The sequence below is a fragment of the Elephas maximus genome, chromosome 22 (assembly GCF_024166365.1).
Source record: "Elephas maximus indicus isolate mEleMax1 chromosome 22, mEleMax1 primary haplotype, whole genome shotgun sequence".
Taxonomy (NCBI): Eukaryota; Metazoa; Chordata; class Mammalia; order Proboscidea; family Elephantidae; genus Elephas; species Elephas maximus.
This window is the reverse complement of record NC_064840.1, coordinates 61651520-61674785: the sequence shown is the minus strand read 5'-3', so window position 1 is coordinate 61674785 and position 23266 is coordinate 61651520. Positions and strand designations below refer to the sequence as shown.

The following is a 23266-nucleotide window of genomic DNA, read 5'->3' as shown; positions in this document are numbered from 1 at the left end:
CTACTGAAGGTATTTCAAAGCATAGAACAAGACGGAATACTACCCAACTCATTCTATGAAACTACCATCTCCCTGATACCAAAACCAGGTAAAGACATTACAAAAAAAGAAAATTTTAGACCTATATCCCTCATGAACATAGATGCAAAAATCCTCAACAAAATTCTAGCCAATAGAATCCAAGAACACATCAAAAAAATAATTCACCCTGACCAAGTGGGATTTATACCAGGTATGCAAGGCTGGTTTAATATCAGAAAAACCATTAATGTAATCCATCACATAAATAAAACAAAAGACAAAAACCACATGATCTTATCAATAGATGCAGAAAAGGCATTTGACAAAGTTCAACACCCATTTATGATAAAAACTCTTACCAAAATAGGAATTGAAGGAAAATTCCTCAACATAATAAAGGTCATCTATGCAAAGCCAACAGCCAATATCACTCTAAATGGAGAGAACCTGAAAGCATTTCCCCTGAGAACGGGAACCAGACAAGGATGCCCTTTATCACCACTCTTATTCAACATCGTACTTGAAGTCCTAGCCAGGGCAATTAGGCTAGACAAAGAAATAAAGGGTATCCAGATTGGCAAGGAAGAAGTAAAGCTATCACTATTTGCAGATGACATGATCGTATACATGGAAAACCCTAAGGAATCCTCCAGAAAACTACTGAAACTAATAGAAGAGTTTGGAAGAGTCTCAGGTTATAAAATAAACATACAAAAATCACTTGGATTCCTCTACATCAACAAAAAGAACACCGAAGAGGAAATAACCAAATCAATACCATTCACAGTAGCCCCCAAGAAGATAAAATACTTAGGAATAAATCTTACCAAGGATGTAAAAGACCTATACAAAGAAAAGTATAAAACTCTGCTACAAGAAATTCAAAAGGACATACTTAAGTGGAAGAACATACCCTGCTCATGGATAGGAAGACTTAACATAGTCAAAATGTCTATTCTACCAAAAGCCATCTATACATATAACGCACTTCCAATCTAAATACCAATGTCATATTTTTAGGGGATAGAGAAACAAATCACTAATTTCATATGGAAGGGAAAGAACCCCCGGATAAGCAAAGCATTACTGAAAAAGAAGAAGAAAGTGGGAGGCCTCACTCTACCTGATTTCAGAACCTATTATACAGCTACAGTAGTCAAAACAGCCTGGTACTGGTACAACAACAGGCACATAGACCAATGGAACAGAATTGAGAACCCAGATATAAATCCATCCATGTATGAGCAGCTGATATTTGACAAAGGACCAGTGTCAGTGAATTGGGGAAATGATAGTCTTTTTAACAAATGGTGCTGACATAACTGGATATCCATTTGCAAAACAATGAAACAGGACCCATACCTCACACCATGCACAAAAACTAACTCCAAGTGGATCAAAGACCTAAACATAAAGACTAAAACGATAACGATCATGGAAGAAAAAATAGGGACAACCCTAGGAGCCCTAATACAGGGCGTAAACAGAATACAAAACATTACCAAAAATGATGAAGAGAAACCAGATAACTGGGAGCTCCTAAAAATCAAACACCTATGCTCATCTAAAGACTTCACCAAAAGAGTAAAAAGACCACCTACAGATTGGGAAAGAATATTCAGCTATGACATCTGCGACCAGCGCCTGATCTCTAAAATCTACATGATTCTGTCAAAACTCAACCACAAAAAGACAAACAACCCAATCAAGAAGTGGGCAAAGGATATGAACACACATTTCACTAAAGAAGATATTCAGGCAGCCAACAGATACATGAGAAAATGCTCCCGATCATTAGCCATTAGAGAAATGCAAATTAAAACTACGATGAGATTCCATCTCACACCAACTAGACTGGCATTAATCCAAAAAACACAAAATAATAAATGTTGGAGAGGCTGCGGAGAGATTGGAACTCTCATATACTGCTGGTGGGATTGTAAAATGGTACAACCACTTTGGAAATCCATCTGGCGTTACCTTAAACAGTTAGAAATAGAACTACCATACAACCCAGAAATCCCACTCTTCAGAATATACCCTAGAGATACAAGAGCCTTCACACAAACAGACATATGCACACCCATGTTTATTGCAGCTCTGTTTACAATAGCAAAAAGCTGGAAGCAACCAAGATGTCCGTCAACGGATGAATGGGTAAATAAATTGTGGTATATTCACACAATGGAATACTACGCATCGATAAAGAACAGTGACAAATCTCTGAAACATTTCATAACATGGAGGAATCTGGAAGGCATTATGCTGAGCGAAATGAGTCAGAGGCAAACGGACAAATATTGTATAAGACCACTATTATAAGATCTTGAGAAATAGAAAAAACGGAGAAGAACACATACTTTTGTGGTTACAAAGGGGGGAGGGAGGGAGGGAGAGGGTTTTTTATTGATCAATCAGTAGATAAGAACTGCTTTGAGTGAAGGGAAAGACAACACACAATACAAGGAAGGTCAGCCTAATTGGACTGGACTAAAAGCAAAGAGGTTTCTGGGATAAAATGAAAGCTTCAAAGGTCAGCGGAGCAGGGGCTGGGGTCTGGGGAACATGGTTTGAGGAGACTTCTAAGTCAATGGGCAAAGTAATTCTAATATGAAAACATTCTGCATCCCACTTTGAATTGTGGTGCCTGGGGTCCTAAATGCCAAGAAGCGGCCATCTAAGATACATCAATTGGTCTCAACCCACTTGGAGCAAAGGCAAAGGAAGAACACCAAGGCCACACGACAGCTAAGAACCCAAGAGACAGAAAGGGCCACATGAACCAGAGACCTACGTTATCCTGAGACCAGAAGAACTAGTTGGTGCCCGGCCACAATCGATGTCTGCCCTGCTAGGGAGCACAACAGACAACTCCTGAGGGAGCAGGAGGCCAATGGGATACAGACCCCAAATTCTCATAAAAAGACCATACCTAATGATATGAATGCGACTAGAGGAATCCCAGAGACAATGCTCCCCAGAACTCCTGATGGCACAGGACAGGAACCATCCCCGAAGACAACTCATCAGGCATGAAAAGGACTGGTCAGCGGGGAGGAGAGAGATGCTGATGAAGAGTGAGCCAATTAAATTAGGTGGACACTGGAGAGTGTGTTGGCAACTCTTGACTGGAGGGGGGATGGGAAGATAGAGAGAGAGGGAAGATGGCAAAATTGGCACGAAACGAGAGACTGAAAGGGCTGACTCAATAGGGGGAGAGCAAGTGGGAGAAGGGAGTATGATGTATGTAAACCTACATGTGACAGACTGATTGGAATGGTAAATGTTCACTTGAAGCTTAATAAAAATTAATTAAAAAAAAAAAAGTTATGTGGGAGTTCTTAGTCTCATGAGTTTTCCATTTCTTGTTTCTTTATGGCTTAAACCAATTATTTTAGATTAGATGGACCTCCCTTTTGTTTGATTATTATATGGATGAATTAGGGAGCCTAGGCTGGTAAGTTTGAATAAAAATTTTAAATTCTCTCTAGTAAGTTCTTTATGAAAAAGGGAAGTTTAGATAGAGTAAGCAATTATTGAAGGGACAGAAATAGGAACTGCCTCTGAAAAAGCAGAGGGAAACTACCTATTACCTTATATTGCTGTTGTTAGTGAAGACAAAATTTATGTAAGTAACATTAGTATGAGCAATGTTTGTGTGAAATTACTAGGTGAGGCTGTCTTCCCTAGCCAAAAAAAAAAAGAGGACTGACAAAACAAAATGTAATAGAATGATTTTCAAATAACTCAAAAGTAAGATTGCAGAGTTTGACTTGAGACATTAGTCACCAGTCTGTGCTCTCTTGTGACCTGTGGAAGTGATCTTTAAAATTAGCCCTGGGGACTAGAAGGCATGCGGACCTTAAAAATTGAAAATAACTTTGCAGCTAGTTTTTTTTTTTTGCTAGAGAAGCAAAAGTTAAAAGAAAAATTTTTCTGCCATTTAAAAGTGAAAATGATTAGTGGCTGCACATTACCTCTGTCTAAATAGATACTAGTTGGAAACATTCAGAGCTCTATAGAGCTCTGAATATATCACTTGTTGAAATATTAGATTCTAGCCCTGCCATATAGGTCCTAGTTCTGAAGACTCAGCTTCTGAAACCCCAAACCCTAGTTTTGAAAATCTCATGTTTTAGTCTTTTAGAAAAAGTTTATTGTGCTTTAGGTGAAAATTTATAGTACAAGTTAGTTTCTCACTCAAAAATTTATACACAAATTCTTTTGTGACGTTGGTTGCAGTCCCTGCAATGTGTCAGCATTTTCCCCTTTCCCTTTACACCCTGAGTTCCTCATACCCATTCTTCCAGTTTTCTTGTCCCTTCCTGCCTTCTCATCTTTGCTTCTGGGCAGGTGTTGCCCATTTGGTCTTGTGTTTGATTGAACTAAGATTCACGTTCTCTATGTGTATAATTGTTTGTTTTATAAGCCTGTCAAATCTTTGGCTGAAAGGTGGCCTTTGGGAGTGGCTTTAGTTCTGAGTTAGCAGGGTGTCCAGGGGCCATAGTCTCAGGTGTTCCTGCGTCTGTCAGACCAGTAAGTCTGGTCTTTTTTTGTGTGTGTGAATTTGAATTTTGTTCTATATTTTTCTTCCTCTCTGTCCAGGACCCTTTATTGTGATTCTTGTCAGAGTGGTTGGTGGTGGTAGCTGGACACCATCTAGTTCTTCTCGTCTCAGGCTGGTGGAGGCATTGGTTCATTAATCCTCTTGACTGATATTTTCCTTGTGTCTTTGGTTTTCTTCATTCTCCTTTGCTTTGGATGGAATGGGACCAATAGATGTATCTTAGATGGCTGCTCACAAGCTTTCAAGACCCCAGATGCTACTCACCAAAGTGGGATGTAGAACATTTTCTTTATCAATGACTGTGTTATGCCAGTTTTTCTAGATGTCCCCTGAGACCATGATGCCCAGTGCTCAGTCCCAGTAACTTGGTTCCTCAAGGTGTTTGGATATGTCTCTGAAGCTTCTATGACTTTGCCTTGGTCAGGTTTTGCTCATTTCCCATATATTGTGCGTTGTCTTTCCCTTCAGTAAAGGTAACACTTGTCTCCTATCTAGTTAGTGCTTTCCCCTCCCCACCCCCACTTCCCTTGTAACTGTCAAATATTGTTATTTTTTCTGTGTGTAAACCTGTAATGGTTACGGTTGTGTGTCAGCTTGGCTGAGCCGTGATTGTCAGTGATTTGATAGTTGTATGATGGTGTGATCACTTCCATGATGAGATTTGATATTATGTGATTACCTCTATGATGGGATCTGCTGTGAGTAGCCAGTCGGATGAAAGAGCGTTTCCTTGGGCATGTGGCCTGCATTGAGTATAAGTGGAAATTCTGGCAAGGCTTGTGGCTTTTGCTTGTTCTGGGTCCTGCAGCTGGCTCCTGTGCATCTGATCTCCGGTTCCTGGGACTTGAGCTAGCAGCTTACCTGCAGTCTTGCCTGCCAATCTTTGGGATTTGTCAATCTTCACAGTTTGTGAACAAGAGCCCTGCTCTCCGACTTGATGATCTTGGGTTCGCCAGCCCCTGTGGCTACGTGCATCAGGAGAAGCTTCTATCCTGACCCACAAACTTGGAACATTCCAGCCTCTACAGTTGCGTGAGCCATTTCCTTAATATAAATCTGTCTCTTTATATTTATATGCTTTAGTGGTTTTGTTTCTCTAGAAAACCCAGCCTAAGACAAAAGCTTTTCTTGAGTTTTTATAATAGTGGTCTCATACAGTATTTGTCCTTTTGAGATTGACTTATTTCACTCAGCATAATGCTTTCCAGATTGTTGTGAGGTGTTTCAGCATTCTTCATTGTTCTTTATCATTGCATGGTATTCCATTGTGTATCATAATTTGTTTATCCATTCAGCTGTTGACGGGTACTCACGTTGTTTCCATCTTTTTGCTATTGTGGATAACACTTCAGATGGTTGTGCATATGTCTATTTGTGTGATGACTCTTATTTCTCTACGATATATCCCTAGGAATGGGACTGCTGGATCATGTGGTGTTTCTATTTCTAACTTTTTAAGGAGGTGCCATATAATTTTCCTTAGTGATTGTACCATTTTACATTCCCACCAGCACCGCATAAGAGTTCCAATCTCCCTGTAACCTCTGCAACATTTTTTTTTTCTTTTTTTGTGCCAGTAATGTCAGTGAGAGATGCTATCTCATTGTAGTTTTGATTTGTATTTCTCTAATGGCTAATAGGAAACCCTGGTGGCGTAATGGTTAAGAGCTATGGCTGCTAACCAAAAGGTCAGCAGTTAGAATCCACCAGGCGCTCCTTGGAAACCCTATGGGGCAGTTCTGTCCTCTAGGATTGCTGAGTTGGAATTGACTTGATGGCAATGGGCTTTTTTTGTTTGTTTAATGGCTAACGATCAGGAGCACTTCCTCATGTGTCTTTTAGCTGCCTGGATATCTTCTCTGGCGTCTGTTCATATCCTTTACCTATTTTCTAGTTGGCTTATTTGTGTTTTTGTTGTTGAGGTGTTGAAGTATTCTATGGATTTTAGAAATTAGACCTTTGTTGGGTATGTCATAGCCAAAATTTTTTCCCCATCTGTAGGTTCTCTTTTTACTCTTTTGGTAAAGTCTTTTGTTGAGCATAAGTGTTTAATTTTTAGGAGCTTGCAGTTATCTAGTTTCCCCTCTGGTGTTTGTGCAATCTTAGTTGTGATCTGTGTTGTGTTTATGGCATTTATTAGGGCCCCTAGCATCCCTGTTTTTTCTTCTATGATCTTTATTGTTTTAGATTTTATGTTTAGGTATTTGATCCATTTTGAGTTAGTTTTTGTGTATGGTGTGAGGTGTGGGTCTTGTTTCATCTTTTTTACAGGTGGACATCCAATTTTGCCAGCACCGTTGTTAAAAAGAGTGTCTTTTCCCCATTTAATTGACTTTGTTCCTTTGTCAAATATCACTTGCTCATAGACAGATGGATTTACGTCTGGGTTTTTGATACTGTTCCTTTGGTCTATGTGTCTGTCGTTTTACCAGTACAACTGGTTTGACTACCATGGCTATATAATGGGTTCTGAGATTAGGTAGCATCCAGGGCTGCTTTCCTCTCCATATAAAGTTTGTGATTAGTTTTTCTTTCTCATTGAAGAATGCTGTTGGTATTTGGATCATGATTGCATTGTATCTGTAGATCACTTTGTGTAGAATTGAAATTTTCACAATGCTGAGTATTTCTATCTATAAGCCTGATAATGTCTTTCCATCTACGTAGGTCTCTTTTGGTTTCTTGCAGTAGTGTTTTATTTATAGTTTTCTTTGTGTAGTTCTTTTACGTCCCTGGTTAGATTTATTCCTAAGTATTTTATCTTTTTAGGGCTATTGTAAATGGTATTGTTTTCCTGATTTCCGTTTCAAAGCTCTCTTTGTTGATGTATAGGAATCAAACTGGTTTTTGAATGTTGATCTCGTATCCTGCTACTCTGCTGAATCTTTCTATTAGTTCCAGTTGTTTTCTTGTGAAATCTTTGGGATTCTCTAAGTATAGGATCATATCATCTGTGAATAGGGATAGTTTTATTTCTTCCTTTCCAATTTGGGCACCCTCTTTTTTCCTTTTCTCGCCTAGCTAGGACTTCTAGTACAATGTTAAATAGTAGTGATGATAAAGGGCATCCTTGTCTTGTTCCCCTTACCAGAGGGGATGCTTTCAGCCTCTCTCTGTTGAGAATGATTTTGACTGTTGATTTCATATAGAAGCCATTTATTACGTTGAGGAACTTCCTTTCTATTCCTATTTTATGAGAGTTTTTATCAGGAATTGGTGTTGGACTTTATCAAATGCCTTTTCTGTGTAAATTGAGATAATCGTGTGATTCTTTTCTTTTTGTTCTATTTATATGGTGGATTATGTTGATTGATTTTCTAATGTTGAACCATCGTTGCATACCTGGTATCTTAGTTATCTAGTGCTGCTATGACAGAAGTACTACAAGTAGAAGACTTTAACAAACAGAAATTTATTCTGCCTCAGTCTAGGAGGCTAGAAGCCTGAATTCAGGGCACCAGCTCTTAGGGAAGGCTTTCTCTCACTGCCAGTTCTGGAAAAGTTCCTTGTCATCAATCTTCCCCTGATCCAGGAGCTTTTGAGCACAGGAACCCTGGACCTAAAAGACACATTCTGCTCCTGACCTTTCTTTCTTGGTGGAATAGGGTCCCTCTCCTCTCTGCTCAGTTCTCTCTTTTATATCTCAAAAGTGATTGACTCAAGATATAGCTTAATCCTGTAGGTTGAATCTTGCCTCAGTAACATAACTGCCTCTAATCCTGCCTCATTAACATCATAGAGATTAGAATTTGCAGCACATAGGATAATCACATCAAATCACAAAATGGTGGACAACCACACAATACTGGGAATCATGGCCTGGCCACACTAATACACATTTTCGGGGGTCACAATTCAATCCATAATACCTGGCTCTGGTATGAATTCCACTTGATCATGATATCATTTTTTTGATATGATGCTGAATTCCGTTAGCTAGTTTTGTTCAGAATTTTGGATCTATATTTGTAAGAGATATTGGTCTGTAATTTTTTTTAGTTCTGGTGTTTTTGCCTGGCTTTGGTATCAGGGTTATGCTGGCTTCATAGTTTGGGAGTATTCCTTCCTTTTCTATGCTTTGAAATAGTTTAAGTAGTACTGGTATGAGCTTTTCTCTGAATATTTGGTGGAATTCTCTAGTGAAGCCATCTGGGTTGGGATTTTTTTTTGTTGTTGGGTTTTTTTTTTTTTAATTACCTCTTCATTCTTTTTTGTTATGTGTTTGTTCAGATGTTCTACCTCAGTTTGTGTTAGTTTGGGTAGGTAGTGTGTTTCCAGAAATTTTTCCATTTCCTCTAGGTTCTCAAGTTTATTGGAGTAAAATCTTTCATAGTGTTCTGATTCTTTTTATTTTAGTTGAGTCTGTTGTAATGTCTCCCATCTCATTTCTTATTTTGGTTATTAGCTTGCTTTCCTGTTTTTCTTTTGTCAGTTTGGCCAATGGTTTGTCGATTTTGTTGATCTTTTCAAAGAACCAACTTTTGGTCTTGTAGATTCTTTCTATCATTTTGCTATTCTCTGTTTTATTTATTTTTGTTCTGTGTTTATTATTTCCTTTCTTATGATGACTGTAGGCTTCTTTTGCTGTTCTCTATGTTTGAGTTATAGGGCTAACGTTTTGATTTTGGCCTGTTCTTCTTTTTTGATCTGTGCATTTATTGCTGTAAATTGACCTCTGAACACTGCCTTTGCTATGTCCTAAAGGTTTTGTTATGGTGTGTTTCATTCTCATTTGATTCTAGGAATTTTTTTATTCCCTCTTTGATTTTTTCTATTGTCCAGTTGTTTTTAAGCAAGGTGTTATTCAGTTTCCATGTAGTGATATTTTTCCTTGCTCTTCCTGTTACTGATTTCTGTTTTTATAGTGTTGTGAGAGAATGCTTTGTATTATTCCAATGTTTTATATTTTATTGAGGGTTGCTTTGTGGCCTAAAATGTGATCTATTCTGAAGAATGTTCCATGTACGTTGGGAAATAATGTATATTTTGCTGCTGTTGGGTGGAGTTTTCTATACCTGTCTATGTCATGAATTGAATTGTGTCTCTCCAAAATATGTGTTAACTTGGTTAGGCCATGATTCCCAGTATTGTGTGGTTGTCCTCCATTTTGTGATTGATATAGTTTTCCTATGTGCTCTAAATCCTAATCTCTACCTGTGGTTAATGAAACAATATTAGATTTTATTAAAGAGGATTAGGGTTGGGATGTAACACCCTTACTCAGGTCACGTCCCTGATCCAATGTAAAGGCAATTTCCCTGGGGTGAGTTCTGCATCACCTTTTATCTTACAAGAGATAAAAGGAAAAGGAAGTGAGCAGAGAGGAGGGAACCTCATACCGCCAAGAAAGCAGAGCTGGGAGCTGAGTGCATTCTTTGGACCAGGGGTCCCTGCACTGAGACGTTCCTTGACCAGGGGAAGATTGATGACAAGGACCTTCCTCCAGAACCAGCAGAGAAAGCCTTCCCCTGGAGCTGATGCCTTGAATTTGGACTTCTAACCTAGACTCTGAGAAAATAAATTTTTGCTTGTTGAAGCCATCCATTCGTAGTATTTCTGTTACAGCAGCACTAGGTAACCGAGACAGTCTATTAAGTCAGGTTGGTTGATTTTTGCCTTTAGATCTTCTGTATCTTTTTGAGTTTCTTTCTAGATATTCTGTCCTGAACTGAGAGTGGTGTGTTGAAGTCTCTTACTATTAATGTGGAGCTGTCTGTTTCTCCTTTCAATGGTTTTAGAGTTTGTTTTACGTATTTTGGAGCCCTGTCATTGTGTGCGTAGATATTTATTAAGGTTATGTCTTCTCGTTTGATAGTTCTTTAATCATTGTATAATGTCCTTTCTTGTCTTTTATTGTTGATTTTGACTTAAAGTCTATTTTATCTGAGCTTAGCATTGCCATTTCTGTCCTTTATTGGTTACTGTTTGCTTGATATGTGTATTTTTTTCATCCTTTGATTTTTAATATATCTATGTCTTTGTGTCTAACGTGTGTCTCCTGGTAGACAGTATATTGATAGGTTATGTTTTTTATCCATTCTATCATTCTGACTCTGTATGGGCACATTTAAACCATTTACATTTAGTGTAATTATCAATAGGTGTGCGTTTATTGCTGTCATATTGCTGCAATTTGTATGTGTGTGTGTGTGTGTGTGTGTGTGTGTGGTGCTGATGTTTTCTTTGTTCCTCGTACTTTCCTGTGCTGAGTTCCTTTTGTTTGTGGATTTTGTTTTCTTTTCTTTCATTATTATTGATTTTGTGTTTACTGAGCCTTTGTGTTTTTTTTATTTTTTTTTATTTTGATGAGTAGGTCTGTTAACTTTCTTTGTGGTTATCTTGAAATTCACCCTTATTATCCTAAATTTAAACCAGTTTTTTATTACGTGATATCAATTTGACATCCACTGCATTTGATAGTTTTATACCTACATCATTTTCTCTCCCTTTATTGTTTTGACATTGTCATCATTTATAGACTGGCATTCTGTTTCCATGTTTTAAGTCTTTTAGCTTTGTGTTATTATTGAGAGTTTGTTACCTAGGTTCGTATCTTGCTGATGCTGTGTGTCCTAGTAGACTCCAGTTGTTGTCTAATGTTGGCTTTCTAACCATAGGACTCCTTTTAATATTTCTTGTAAGTTTGATTTGTTTTTTTATGAATTTCCTTAATCTCTGTTTATCTGGAAATCTTCTAATTTCACCATCATGTTTGAATTTTTCAGGATGTTATTTTTAATGTGCAGTCTTTTTTCTTTCAAGACTTTATGTATGTGATCCCATCACCTTCTTTCTTTGTCTTTGGTTTTGGCAAGTGTGATTATGATATGACTTGACTGGAATTTGTCAAACTTCTTGGGTGGTTATCTTTTCATCTTTTATGATATTTGGGAAGTTTTCTGTCAGCAAATATCCAACAACCTTCTCCATGTTTTCCATTTTCTTCCCTGTTCTGAAACTTCGATCATGCTCAGATATTTGCTCTTGATTGTGTCATTCATTATTTTGAGGTTTTCATCATTCATTTCTCTGATTTTTCCTCAAAGTGGCATCTGTGGATTTGTCTTCAATCTCACTGATTCTACCTTCTGTTGTTTCAAATTTGCCCCTAAAATCTTGTATTGAGTAGTCCATTTCTGAAATTTTGTTATCTTTTATATTTCTAGTTGCTGTTCATGTATAGTTTCTGATTGTTTATTTATTTTGATGTTTTGCTTTTGTATTGTTTTCCTGAATTCCTCTGTTGCTTTGTTTGTGTTTTCCTTTATTTGGCTGTTTCTGTTGGTTTTGTCTGTGTGTTCCATGGCTTTGTATACTTTTTCCTTGGTTTTGTCTGTGTTTTCCTTGGTATCTTTCCTGATCTCTTGGAGATTAGTCATTTGAATTCCATATCAGGTACTTCCACTGACTTTTCTTCTACTGGAAGTTTATCTGATTCTTTATTTTGGTCATTTGCTGGAGTCATCTTGTCCTGCTTATTTATTTATTTTTGTCCTGCGTTTTAAATATGTTTTGATATTGTCTGCTGTCTCTGAGACATTGAGGTATTATTTTCTTTATTTATTGATTTTATGTTTTGGTTTGTCAGGGCAGACAGGCCAGGCATGCTTTGCTCCTTGCTCATCTGTGGGCACAATAGCTTTCAGCACCTTGTCTGGGAGGGCAGGGCAACAGCAGGCAGGACAAGCCTGCTTTGCTGTACCCTTGATTGGCAACGTGGATGATGGCACACTGAGTGGACACCATCTACTTCCTGAAGTTGGTCCAGCAGTGTGGGAGCATTCACAGCCCCTCGCCAGATGGGTTTGGGTATTGGATGGGAAGTGGTATGGGTTTTCTTTCCACTGTTCCAAGTGGTGGGAGGTGAGTGTCGATAATGGGCCTGGTGTGTTGGCAGGCCTGTGCGCCAGGGATGCTCTAGCTGCGATGGCATGGTGGGGAGCAGCAGGAAGCAGGTGAGGTGGTGAATGGGGCTAGGTCGAAGGGTGAAAGAAAAGGGGAAAAATGGCCTGGTGGGAGCCAGCGTGCTGGTGTGGAGTGGACCTGGGGCAGTGGCAAGCTGGTCTGCTGGTGATCCTCTAGCTGTGGTGGTGCAGCAGGGTTCAGCAGGAAGGGTGGAGAGGCAGAGTACAGGGTAGATGGGAGTGGGCAAGAAAAGGAAGAAAAAGAAATAGAAGAAAATAATAATAAAAAACTGGCTGCGCGGTGGGAACCAACTAGTTGGGGTGGTGTAGACCAGAGGGCTGGTGGGAAGGGAGGGGAGGTGATGTCTGGGGCTATGTGGGAGGGAGAAAGAAAAAAAAAAGCAAAAATAAGAATGGGGAGATGGGGGCAGGCTGGACCTAGGACAACGGCAGGCTAGTGGCTCTTTATCCACAGTGGTGCAGCCACGGTCAGCGGGAAGAGGGTCAGTGGCATACTGGGCTAGGTGGGAGGGAGGAAGAAAGGGAAAGAAAAGCCATGCAGTGGGAGGGGGTGAGGTGGGCTAGGGGAGGGCTTCGTACCGTGCACCCCAGTAGTGGGAGCTGCCAGGATGGGAGGGTTCTTTCAATTACCAGAAGGGTGAGGGGTGAGAAAGTTTGTTTCTTTGGTTACTGGGTGCTCTGTCTCCTGTTGGAAGCTCTGTGAAGTTGCCTTCCCATACTCGCTGACCAGTGTCATTGCTGGCTCTACTTTAAGATAGTGATACGGTGCTGTCTTAGTTGGCAGTGAACCTCCAATCTGTATCTTTCCTTGTTCTCTTTTCTGTCAGTTTCTTCTTCCAGTCAGTGTTTGATCTAGTTCTTTGTCCCTTCATTTGATGCTTAGGGTCTAGGATTGATGTTTGTATCTGTTTTACTTAGTTTTTTGGTCTTTGCTACAGAGGGGCAGCATGGTGCATCTGTCTGGGGTGCCATGTTGGCTCCACCTCCTCAAATTCTTGTTTTGAAGGTTCAGCTTCTGAAGATTCAGGTGCAGAAGTCTCGGCAGGATTTATAGATAGCAAACCAAAAGCAAAGGAGACAGAAAGAGAAGTGACAGGCCCCTGATATTTTGATTTTCTAGAGAGGCAGTTTTACTTTCCTGTTTTGGATGCCTCCTGGTACCAGTTAAAAATGTGATCTTTATTTTTTAAATTTATTGCACAGGAAAAAATTAGACATGTCAGAAGTTTTCCATATGGGTTGTTCATCTTGTTTTGCATTTGGGGCATTTGTCCTTTACTCTGTTTTTCTCTCTTAAAGATAGAATAAGTGTGCATATGAATTTTAACCTGCTCCAGAGACTTTAAAGTCTAGAAAGCACACTGAAAGCATACAGAATGGCAAATGTCTAGCTCCGGTTTGTGTAGCTCGAGTTGTTCCCTGCATCCAGGGAAATGAAAGTATGCTGCAAAAGTGAAACCACATCCTGCATCAAGACTGAAGCTACAGTCTTGTTCATCTAGGCACAAAACAGGCAAATTAATGAACAAAAATAAAAAGTTAATTTGGGGAGGTCAGAGGACCCCGGAAGAGGCCAAGTATTTTCTGAGTTATGTTTAGTTAGATTATGCCATTGGCTTAAAAAAAATGAAGAAGTAGCAGGACCATAATGTTTTCTCATGAACTGTGCAGGATTCCGCAAGGGGTATTCTCCACTTTTGGATTTGTTATTGCCTATTCAAGTGGTGGAACCCCGGTGGCATAGTGGTTAAGTGCTACAGCTGCTAACCAAAAGGTTGGTAGTTCAAATTCACCAGGCGCTCCTTGGAAACCCTATGGGACAGTTCTACTCCGTTCTATAGGGTCGCTATGAGTTGAAACCGACTCGACGGCAGTGGGTTTGGTTTGGTTTTTGGTATTCTCCTGGTAGACCAAATGCACACACCAAAACAAGGTAGGAGCACTACCCCTGATTATTGCTTCGGGATCAGAATCCAAAAACACTTGAGATTATGCTGCTACCAAAATCTCAAGTTTTAAGGACAATTTTCTCTTACAGCGTCCTGGTAGAGAGAGCTCAAGACTCGCAAATCAGTAAACAGCACTACTGGCAGGTTTCTCAGGGTTACAATAAATCCAAATTACCCCAAGGTGCCTGGAACTAGAATTACCTTCTGTGACCACCCCGAGACTCAAGAGGTAGAATTACCCCCTATAGAATTTAAAGCAAAGGAGAAAACAGATCCAGGCTGAATAAAAATGAAAGCAAGTTAACAATGATAAAAATAAGCTAATAATAAAAAACTCAGTTGAGCCTCAGACGCAACAGGCAGGATTTCAAAGTTCCTAGAGGTACTCACCCAGCAGCCCCTAAAGGACTGAAGAAAAAAGAGAGTCCGATCAAATCAGTTGGATCCAGAGCTTGATTTTTCCAGCTCTCCAGGGCCAGCTGGAGGAAGTCACTTATGGATCCCACATTTTCTTACACCAAATGTTGTAGTGGAAAAACCATGAGCCTGTTTAAGTTTTAAACAGAATTTTATTATAGTGATAAAAGCATTTTGCAAAATAGAAAACACAGTGCCAGAATAATCTGAACAAAGCCCTTCAGGGGCTGCAGTAAAAAAGAAGCTTAGGAAGGAAAAAGCTGCACGTAAGGGAGGTACAGCTGTAGCATTTCTGATTGGTTCACATTTACAAAGTTGCAGGTGGCAGAGTCTCAGTTGATACCTTTGTAGGAGGTGGCCTCCTTTGTAATGGTGGCTACAGGTGACAGGATCTGGCTGTGAGTTTCCTGGAACATTTAAAATATAGTTACAGAACATTGTAAAGTGATGAGAAAAACAGATTTTTTAGTGTGTCTAAAGAACACTTGGCTTAGTCACACGTTTAACATCTTGTCTAAAATCTATACAAGTCTGAATTATCTCTTCTTAACATCGGCCATTCCTAACCACAAGCTCTTCTGTTAGCAGAGTAGGGTAGGTAAAACCACATTTTTCTTGTAGAATTTATTTGTTATCTACATCAGGGTAAAACGGTTAAGTTTACAGGCTGCATTACATGACAGAAACTGTATTTAGAAATCTAAAATTGAGTCACTTAGGACAAGGAGAGATTTGGCCTAGACTTTACCCAGAAATCCTAGTCTGCCAGGAGCCTTAGTTTTGGATTGTTCTTCCTCACAGTCAATACTGAATAAAGGCTGTCACACAAAAAAGTGATTTAGGGTGCTATAATTTTGAGTCTTTTAAAAGTAAATGATTAACTGTTATATATATGTGTTATATCATTGGTGTGATGGAACACTTTTATATGGCCTTTTTAACCATGGTCTTGTAACTCCCATCAAATGATTGGGTGAGAGTATGCAAATAAGGTACTTGTGTCCCAACAAGGGGACTGGACACTTTGCTAATAATGCAAATAAGGTGCATGGTACCCTTGTGGGGCTGGGACCATGCAAATAAGGTGCATGGGACCCTAAGGAGCAGATTGGTTAGTTTTACTTCTGCTAGGTATAAAAGAGAGCCAATCCCAGAGCAGAGGGGGAAACCTCACTACCACCAAGAAGAAGAGACAGGAGTGGAGTGTGTCTTTTGGATCTAGAGTCCCTGCACTGAGAACCTCCTAGACCCAGGAGACAGAGAGAGAGAGGAATAGAGAGAGACAGCACATCACCAGAGACAGCGCATGACGGCGAGAAGCACCAGCAGAGAAATGGTGGCAGCAGAACCAGGAAACTGGTGTGAGATGGCGCAGTTGGCCTCGTGGCCCACAGAGCAAGGTGGTTATAGTGGGCGTGCCAACCCATGGAGCAAGAGAGCTGAGTGTCTTTGGTCAGAAGGCTTCCTGGTGGAGTGGGGTGCCACTAGGCACTCTTCAGCAGAGCTAGGCTTGCAAACTCATGGAGCAAGACAGCTGAGTGCCTTTGGGCCAAGGCTTATTGATAGAGTGGGGTGCCTCTGGGCACTTATTGGTAGAACCCAGCAGAGAAGTAGGGAGTGCCATTGGAAGGACAGCTGGTGTCAGCATTGGTAAAATGGTTGGAGAGAGGAGGTATGTCTGACCTCTGCTTCATAGGAATCAGCCATGAGCTGATCTCTATTCTCCCCCCTCGTGAAGTTAGACAAAGAGGTCAGACGACAATGCTGCTGCCACGCCATTTTTACGATTTCAAACAATTGTCCTTTAAAGTGAGAAGGAAGGAAAGAAAGTTGTATCTTATATTCCCACCTTGGGCTTTTAGTCTTCTCTGGCAATCTGAGTAAAAAAGCCATAGAAGACAAAAGACTTGGCTTCTAGTGCTGACCTGAAATTAGCCATGTGACCCTATAAAGTCACTTAATCTCTTTGAAGATGAGAATTCTTTACTTGCCTGCCCACTTCTAGTTGTCCTCTTTTCTGACACATTTCTTTTTCTCTCTGCAGTTGGCTTTTAAGTTGTTATTTAAAAATTTCAGTTTTGTTGCATACTGTTTAGGTTTTAGTGTATCAATTGTCTGAGCCTATCAACATTTGTATTCATGCTGCAGTAATCTACTTAAAAAATCTTTTTATTTTGAAATATATATTCACAAAGGAGCCCTGGTGGCATAATGGTTAAGGGCTCAGCTGCTAACCAAAATGTTGACAGTTCGAACCCATCCGGCAACTCCATGGGAGAAAGACCTGGCAACCTGTCCCTATAAAGATTACAGCCTAGGAAACCCAATGGGGCAGTTCTACTCTGTCACATGGGGTCACAATGACTCAGAATTGACTTGATGGCACTAACAACATATATTCATAGGTACAGTTGTGCTCTGCATAACATCCCTTTGGGTAATATCTGGCTGCGTCTATGTCCATGGTCACATAAGTTTGTTTTTTACAGGGAAAGCAGCTCTCTTTTTGTTCATTATTTCCCCCTAATGGTTTTAGCTTCCAAACTCCCAGAGTGAAAGAGCAGTGGGGCTTCAGGGAGCACCCCAATCCTTGTAGTGCCACCTCCTCTGCCTGCCTCTTCTTCCTCCTTCCCCTCCTCCTAGCTTCATTCACCTGCCCAGCAGCTGTGCAGCCATTCATTCCAGGCACAGGGCAGCGCCTGCTGCAGCTTCTTTGCTCTGGGCTCTTGCAGGCTTCTGGCTGTAGGCGGCGCTGGTGGCTGCACATGATCAGGAAGTGGACGCATCAACAGTGCGGCAGCAGCCAGGACCACCACCCCTAGCTGTGCCCTCGCATCTGTATACCCGGTCCCCACCTGGTCCCCACAGCCACCTCTCTGCACATGCCGTGTGCCCCCCAACCCCGTGCCCATATGTGCATATAGTCCTGATTCAGCTGCTGATGCAGCCCCTGTCCGTCCCACAGCTGCACATCCAGCAATGCTGGCCTCCTGTATCCAGTGGATGCAGCTCTTGGGCTTTGTTTGGTGGGCTCTCATAAGGTTTTAATATAATAGGCTTTGGGGGAGGGGTTGGTTCGTAACTACCGTTTGTAAGGGTTCTGCTTGTATAATGTGGTATTCGCACAGCATCCAGATTGCATAACGTCATATTTTGCAGAACATATCTTGGATGTTAAGTGATGCGTGACTGTAGCTGCAGAAAGAAATATGGAGGAGGATTTACTTTTTTAAAAAATTGCATATTGCTTCTAATTTGTTACCTACTGAATGTATTTTGTCTATTCCTGCCACCACTTCTAGAGTGACTGTGCTAGTAATTGAGCAAATTACAATTATCCAGAATGAAAATATTAAGGATAATATTTAAACTTGTGCTTTTAGGAATTAGAGATAACTGAAGATCATTGAAGAAACCATGGTGGTGTAGTGGTTAAGAGCTACAGCTGCTAACCAAAAGGTTGAGAGTTTGAATCCCCCAGTTGCTCCTTGGAGACCTACGGGGGCAGTTCAACTCTGTTGGAAACCCTGAGGGCGCAGTGGTTAAGTGCTACGGCTGCTAACCAAGAGGTCAGCAATTCCAATCCTCCAGGCGCTCCTTGGAAACTCTATGGGGCAGTTCTACTCTGTTCTGTAGGGTCGCTATGAGTTGGAATTGACTTGACGGCAGTGGGTTTGTTTTTTTGGTTTGAAGATCATTGAAGATTTTTTATTCTGGGTGAAGAAATAATTCTGTACCTCAGTTAATTTAAAATTAGGACTAAAGATGTTTCTACCTAGTGATTTGAAGCCTGAATCTGTTAAGGCCATGGATTTCTTTTGCTATGGTCCCCAATTGGTAACTCCAGCTATCTGAATGATATTGACAGTGGTATGTCTTAAATATGCCTTGAATCAGCCCACGGTTGCTTTTGTGAGTATTAGAGTCCATTTATGGTGATTTTATGTAATGGCTTGAAGATATATTTAGATAATATGCCATATTATAAAGATATAAGGGGTTGAAAGATACAGAGTTTGAGAGCTGTTAATATGGCGATTCAGTGGTAGAAGTCATGCCTTCTGTGTGGGGAGACCCAGGTCTCATTCCCGGTGAGTGTACCTCATGTACAGCTACCACCTGTCTGTCACTGGAGGCTTGTGTGTTGTTATGATGTTGAACAGGTTTTCAGTGTAGCTTCCAGACTGACTGACTCGGAAGGAAGGCCTGGTGATCTTCCAAAAATCAGTCAGTGAAAACTCTATGGATTATAGTCTCCAGCGGATCATGGGGATGGGGTAATACCAGGCAATGTTTTTTTTTTCCATTGTGCATGAGGTTGCTCCATGAGTCTGAGGTTGACTCCAGGGAAGCTGACAACAACAATAACAAGTGTGAGATGTATTGGATAGGACGTATTTTATGTTTTCCTGTTTGCATTTTATCTTTTTTTAATCCTCAGGGGGACCAAGCATGGACATTTTTATTTACAAAATGTTGTCTCGGGAAAATGTAGATGTGAATACTTCATATTAATCTGTATTTGAAGAATCTGAGGGGAATAGGCAATTAATGAGCGAATGAACTTACGGATCTGAAGGGGGAGGATGTTGGTACAGTAAGGAGATCAGTGAAGTAGGTATCACAGTGGTCTAAATGTGAGGTTGTGAACAAATGAAATGAAAAGGAAGGGACTGTTGGGAAGGATGATCAATACTTTAGAACAGTTTATGTGGTTTTTATTGAAGAAGTACTGTTTTTTCTCCTTTTAATTTCAAAATTAACACAGGGGTTGCAAAGTACGTATTCATTGTAAAAACAAATTCAGACAATACAAAATATAGAGGTGTGGGAAATAAAAAGTCCAAGTCCCATGCCATTGGGAAATGCTGGCGGTGTAGTGGTTAAGTGCTACAGCTGCTAACCAAAAGGTTGGCAGTTCCAATCCACCGGACGCTTCTTGGAAACTCTATAGGGCAGTTCTACTCTCTTGTATAGGGTCACTATGAGTTGGAATCGACTTGACGGCAACAGGTTCTTTCTTGGTTTGCTCATGTCATTACTCCCTGGTTCTACTCAATTGCAGTAACTATTTAAAACTGTTTGGTGAGCTTATTATATTTATATATTTCTTTATGATATTGGTAATATCATATATATGATATACAGTGTAATCGTATAGTATTTTATAAATAATTTAAGCACATGGTGGTATAAAGTGGAAAGTAAAATTATCTCTCCTCCCTCATCCTGCCGTCTATATGTAACCACTTAAAAATTATTTTATTATAGAAATTTTAAAACATATGCAAGAGTAGGGAGAAGAGTGATGAACTCCTTTGTACCCATAACAAGTTTTAATCCTATTCCATGTGTATCTCCTTCCTCAAACACACACCGGATTATTCTGATGCAAATCCTAGATTAAAAAAAAAACAAAAAACTGTGGCCATCAAGTCGATTCTGACTCATAGCAACCCTATAGGACAGAGTAGAACTGTCCCATAGGGTTTCTAAGGAGTGCCTGGTGAATTTGAACTGCCGACTTTTTGGTTAGCAGCCACAGCTCTTTAACCACTGTGCTACCGGGGTTTCCTAAATCCTAGATAGCATATCATTTTGTACTTGAATTTTTGGAATAAATCTCTACAATTGTAGGGTTTTTGAAATGGCACACACACACACACACACACACACACAAAAAGGCAGAAAGGAAAATAAAAAAGAAAACCTTACAATAATCTTACTACAACAAAAAAAATTAGCAATAATTCCTCAAGTTCATCAAATATCTACATAGTATTAAAATTTCCATGACTGTCTCAGAATTAGTTTTTTCATTTGATTTATTTGAATTAGGATCCAAAGAGATCCATGTATTACATTTGGTTATAAGGTTCTTTTGATTTATAAAAGTCCCCTCTTCTTCCTTTTCATGGCAATTATTTGTTCAAGAAATTTCTCTTAATGAACTTACTTTCTACACTGATCCACTGAGTGGAAGGTGTAACTCTGCCTTTCCTTGGTATTAGAGTTTGTGTATGCCATCCTTAAGCCTCCTCATACTGAGTGTGATTTTAGTATATAAAGATAGACGATGATGTTGTTCGGTGGTGTTGAGTCGATTTTCGATCCCTTGGAGCTCCATATGACAGAGTAGAACTGACCCATAGGGTTTTCTAGGCTGTCATCTTTATGGGAGCAGATCACCAGTCGTTCTCCTGCAGAGACACTGAGTGTGTTCGAACCGTCAATCTTTTGGTTAGCAGCCGAGTGCTCAACTGTTGCTCTACTAGGGCTCATTATACAGATGTATAGAGATATGAAATTTTCATCCATGATCCTTAGGTACAGGCCATCTACTTCATCAGGTTCTCCACTGAAAAAAACTTCCGTGCTGTTGGTAGTGATACTGGAAGAAAAAGAAGTTGTGTTGGGCTTATTGAGACTGTGTATCAGACTCCAACATGATGTATCTTCCTAAGGAGTTTGTATGGGAAGTTATGATTGTACTCAATTTTTGCCCAAGTGATGATTTTAGAGCTCAAACTCTACTTAAAATGTGGGTTCACTGTGTAATAAACTGGACAGGGCTGGAATTGGGAATAAGTCTGTGTGACTGTTTTAAGTTCTTCACTGTTAATAAATTTTATCTAAAGGTTTTGTTTCTATGATGGATTAATGGCAGTTTGCAGCAGTTGCTATGTTGTTGTGTATGTATTTATTAGAATAAGCCCATTAGGCATTAAAGGTGGCCTTCCCATCTTACTGTTCCTGTTCATTTAGTAGGTATTTCAGTACTGTGTCAGGAGATGTCATTCATGCTGGGTGGGAAATGGAAGATGAGTGTATGATGCTAGGCTTCAGGATGCATTCCTTCCATCTCCTCAGCAAAGCTCCTCCTCTTTTTTCTCTTTGGTTCATATCTTAAGATTTCTTTTGAAAAAAAGGTTTGAAAATGATTGTATATTTATAAAAAAATACCCAAACCCATTGCTGTCGAGTTGGTTCCAACTTATAGTGACCCTATAGCACAGAGTGGAACCGCCCTGTAGGGTTTCCAAGGAGCAGCTGGTGGATTCGAATTGCCGACCTTTTTGGTTAGCAGCCAACCACTTAATCACTGTGCCGCCAGGGCCCCGGTGTATATAATATATACAGAAGAAAGCCTATTGTTTGGATCAAGGTTGACACCCTTTTTTTAAGATATATTTTCTTTCCTCATACTTATCCAGTATATTGCTGTTTTCATGTAAAACTTTATATAAATAAAACTATGTATATATGTTTTAATATGGGAATGTCATGATTTTTTAGTAATTTGAACATTCAGGTTTTGATTTTTATTGTATTTTGGTACTGTGTAGTTTTCCAGTTTTCACTTGTTATATCACTTTTATAATTTCATTTTCTATAGGCTTTCAACAGACCTCACGTCTCTCTTCTTATGAAATTATAACTCCTTGGAGGTTAACTAGAGAACGAAGAGAAGCCCCCAGGCCCTATTCAAAACAGGTAAGTTATATCTTGATAAGAATGTATTGTGTTTAAATTTTCCTTTTTTTGTTGTTGTTGTTAGCACAAGGTGTTATTTTCAGTATTGATTGGTTCAATTTTTATTACGTTAATTTTTTATGTTTTTAATTTTATTATGTGAATATTAATGTTGGCCAATGGTAATACGGTACCACATGGCAATGATGTTCATTGGATATTATTCTAGTAAAAACAACATATTGATCCTTAGTATCTGTCATGATTGAATTGTGTCCCTCAAAAGTACCTGTCGACTTCGCTGGGTCCTGATTCCCAGTATTGTGTGATTGTCTACCATTTTGTCATCTGATGTGATTTCCCTATGTGTTGTAAATCCTGTTACTATGGGGTAATGAAATGGATTAGTGGTAGTTATATTGATGAGATCTACAAGATTAGATAGTGTCTTAAGCCAATCTCTTCTGAGATATAAAAGAGAGAAGCAAGCAGAGAGACATGGCTACCTCATACCACCAAGAAAGCAGTGCTGGGAGCAGAGCGTGTCCTTTGGACCTGAGGTTCCTAGACGGAGAAGCTCCTAGGCCAAGGGAAGATTGGTGACACGGACCTTCCTCCAGATCCGACAGAGAAAGTCTTCTCCTGGAGCTGACACCCTGAATTTGGGCTTGTAGCATACTAGACTGTGAGAGAGTACATTTCTCTTTGCTAAAGCCATCCGCTTGTGGTATTTGTTATAGCAGCACTAGATGACTAAGACAGTATCTTTGTTCTTAAGAGAAAATGGTCAGCTTGAAACATAACAGAATGAAATAGTTGTAAAATAGAATTCTAAACAGGGTAAGTGCTGGTTACATTAATTTTTAACCCTTGACAGTGATTTTGTTGCAATAGAATTAACCACACTTAGTTTG

At 39.8% G+C, this 23266-nt stretch overlaps 1 protein-coding gene across 1 annotated transcript in view; it reads left to right on the top strand.

Annotated features, from left to right (window-relative positions):
* ADAM9 (ADAM metallopeptidase domain 9) overlaps positions 1-23266 on the top strand; it is a 126338-nt gene that overhangs the window by 21791 nt on the left and 81281 nt on the right. The window contains exon 2 of the mRNA XM_049865119.1: positions 22276-22373. Coding sequence (XP_049721076.1) covers positions 22276-22373 — 98 coding nt within the window. The remainder of the gene's footprint in view (positions 1-22275; positions 22374-23266) is intronic.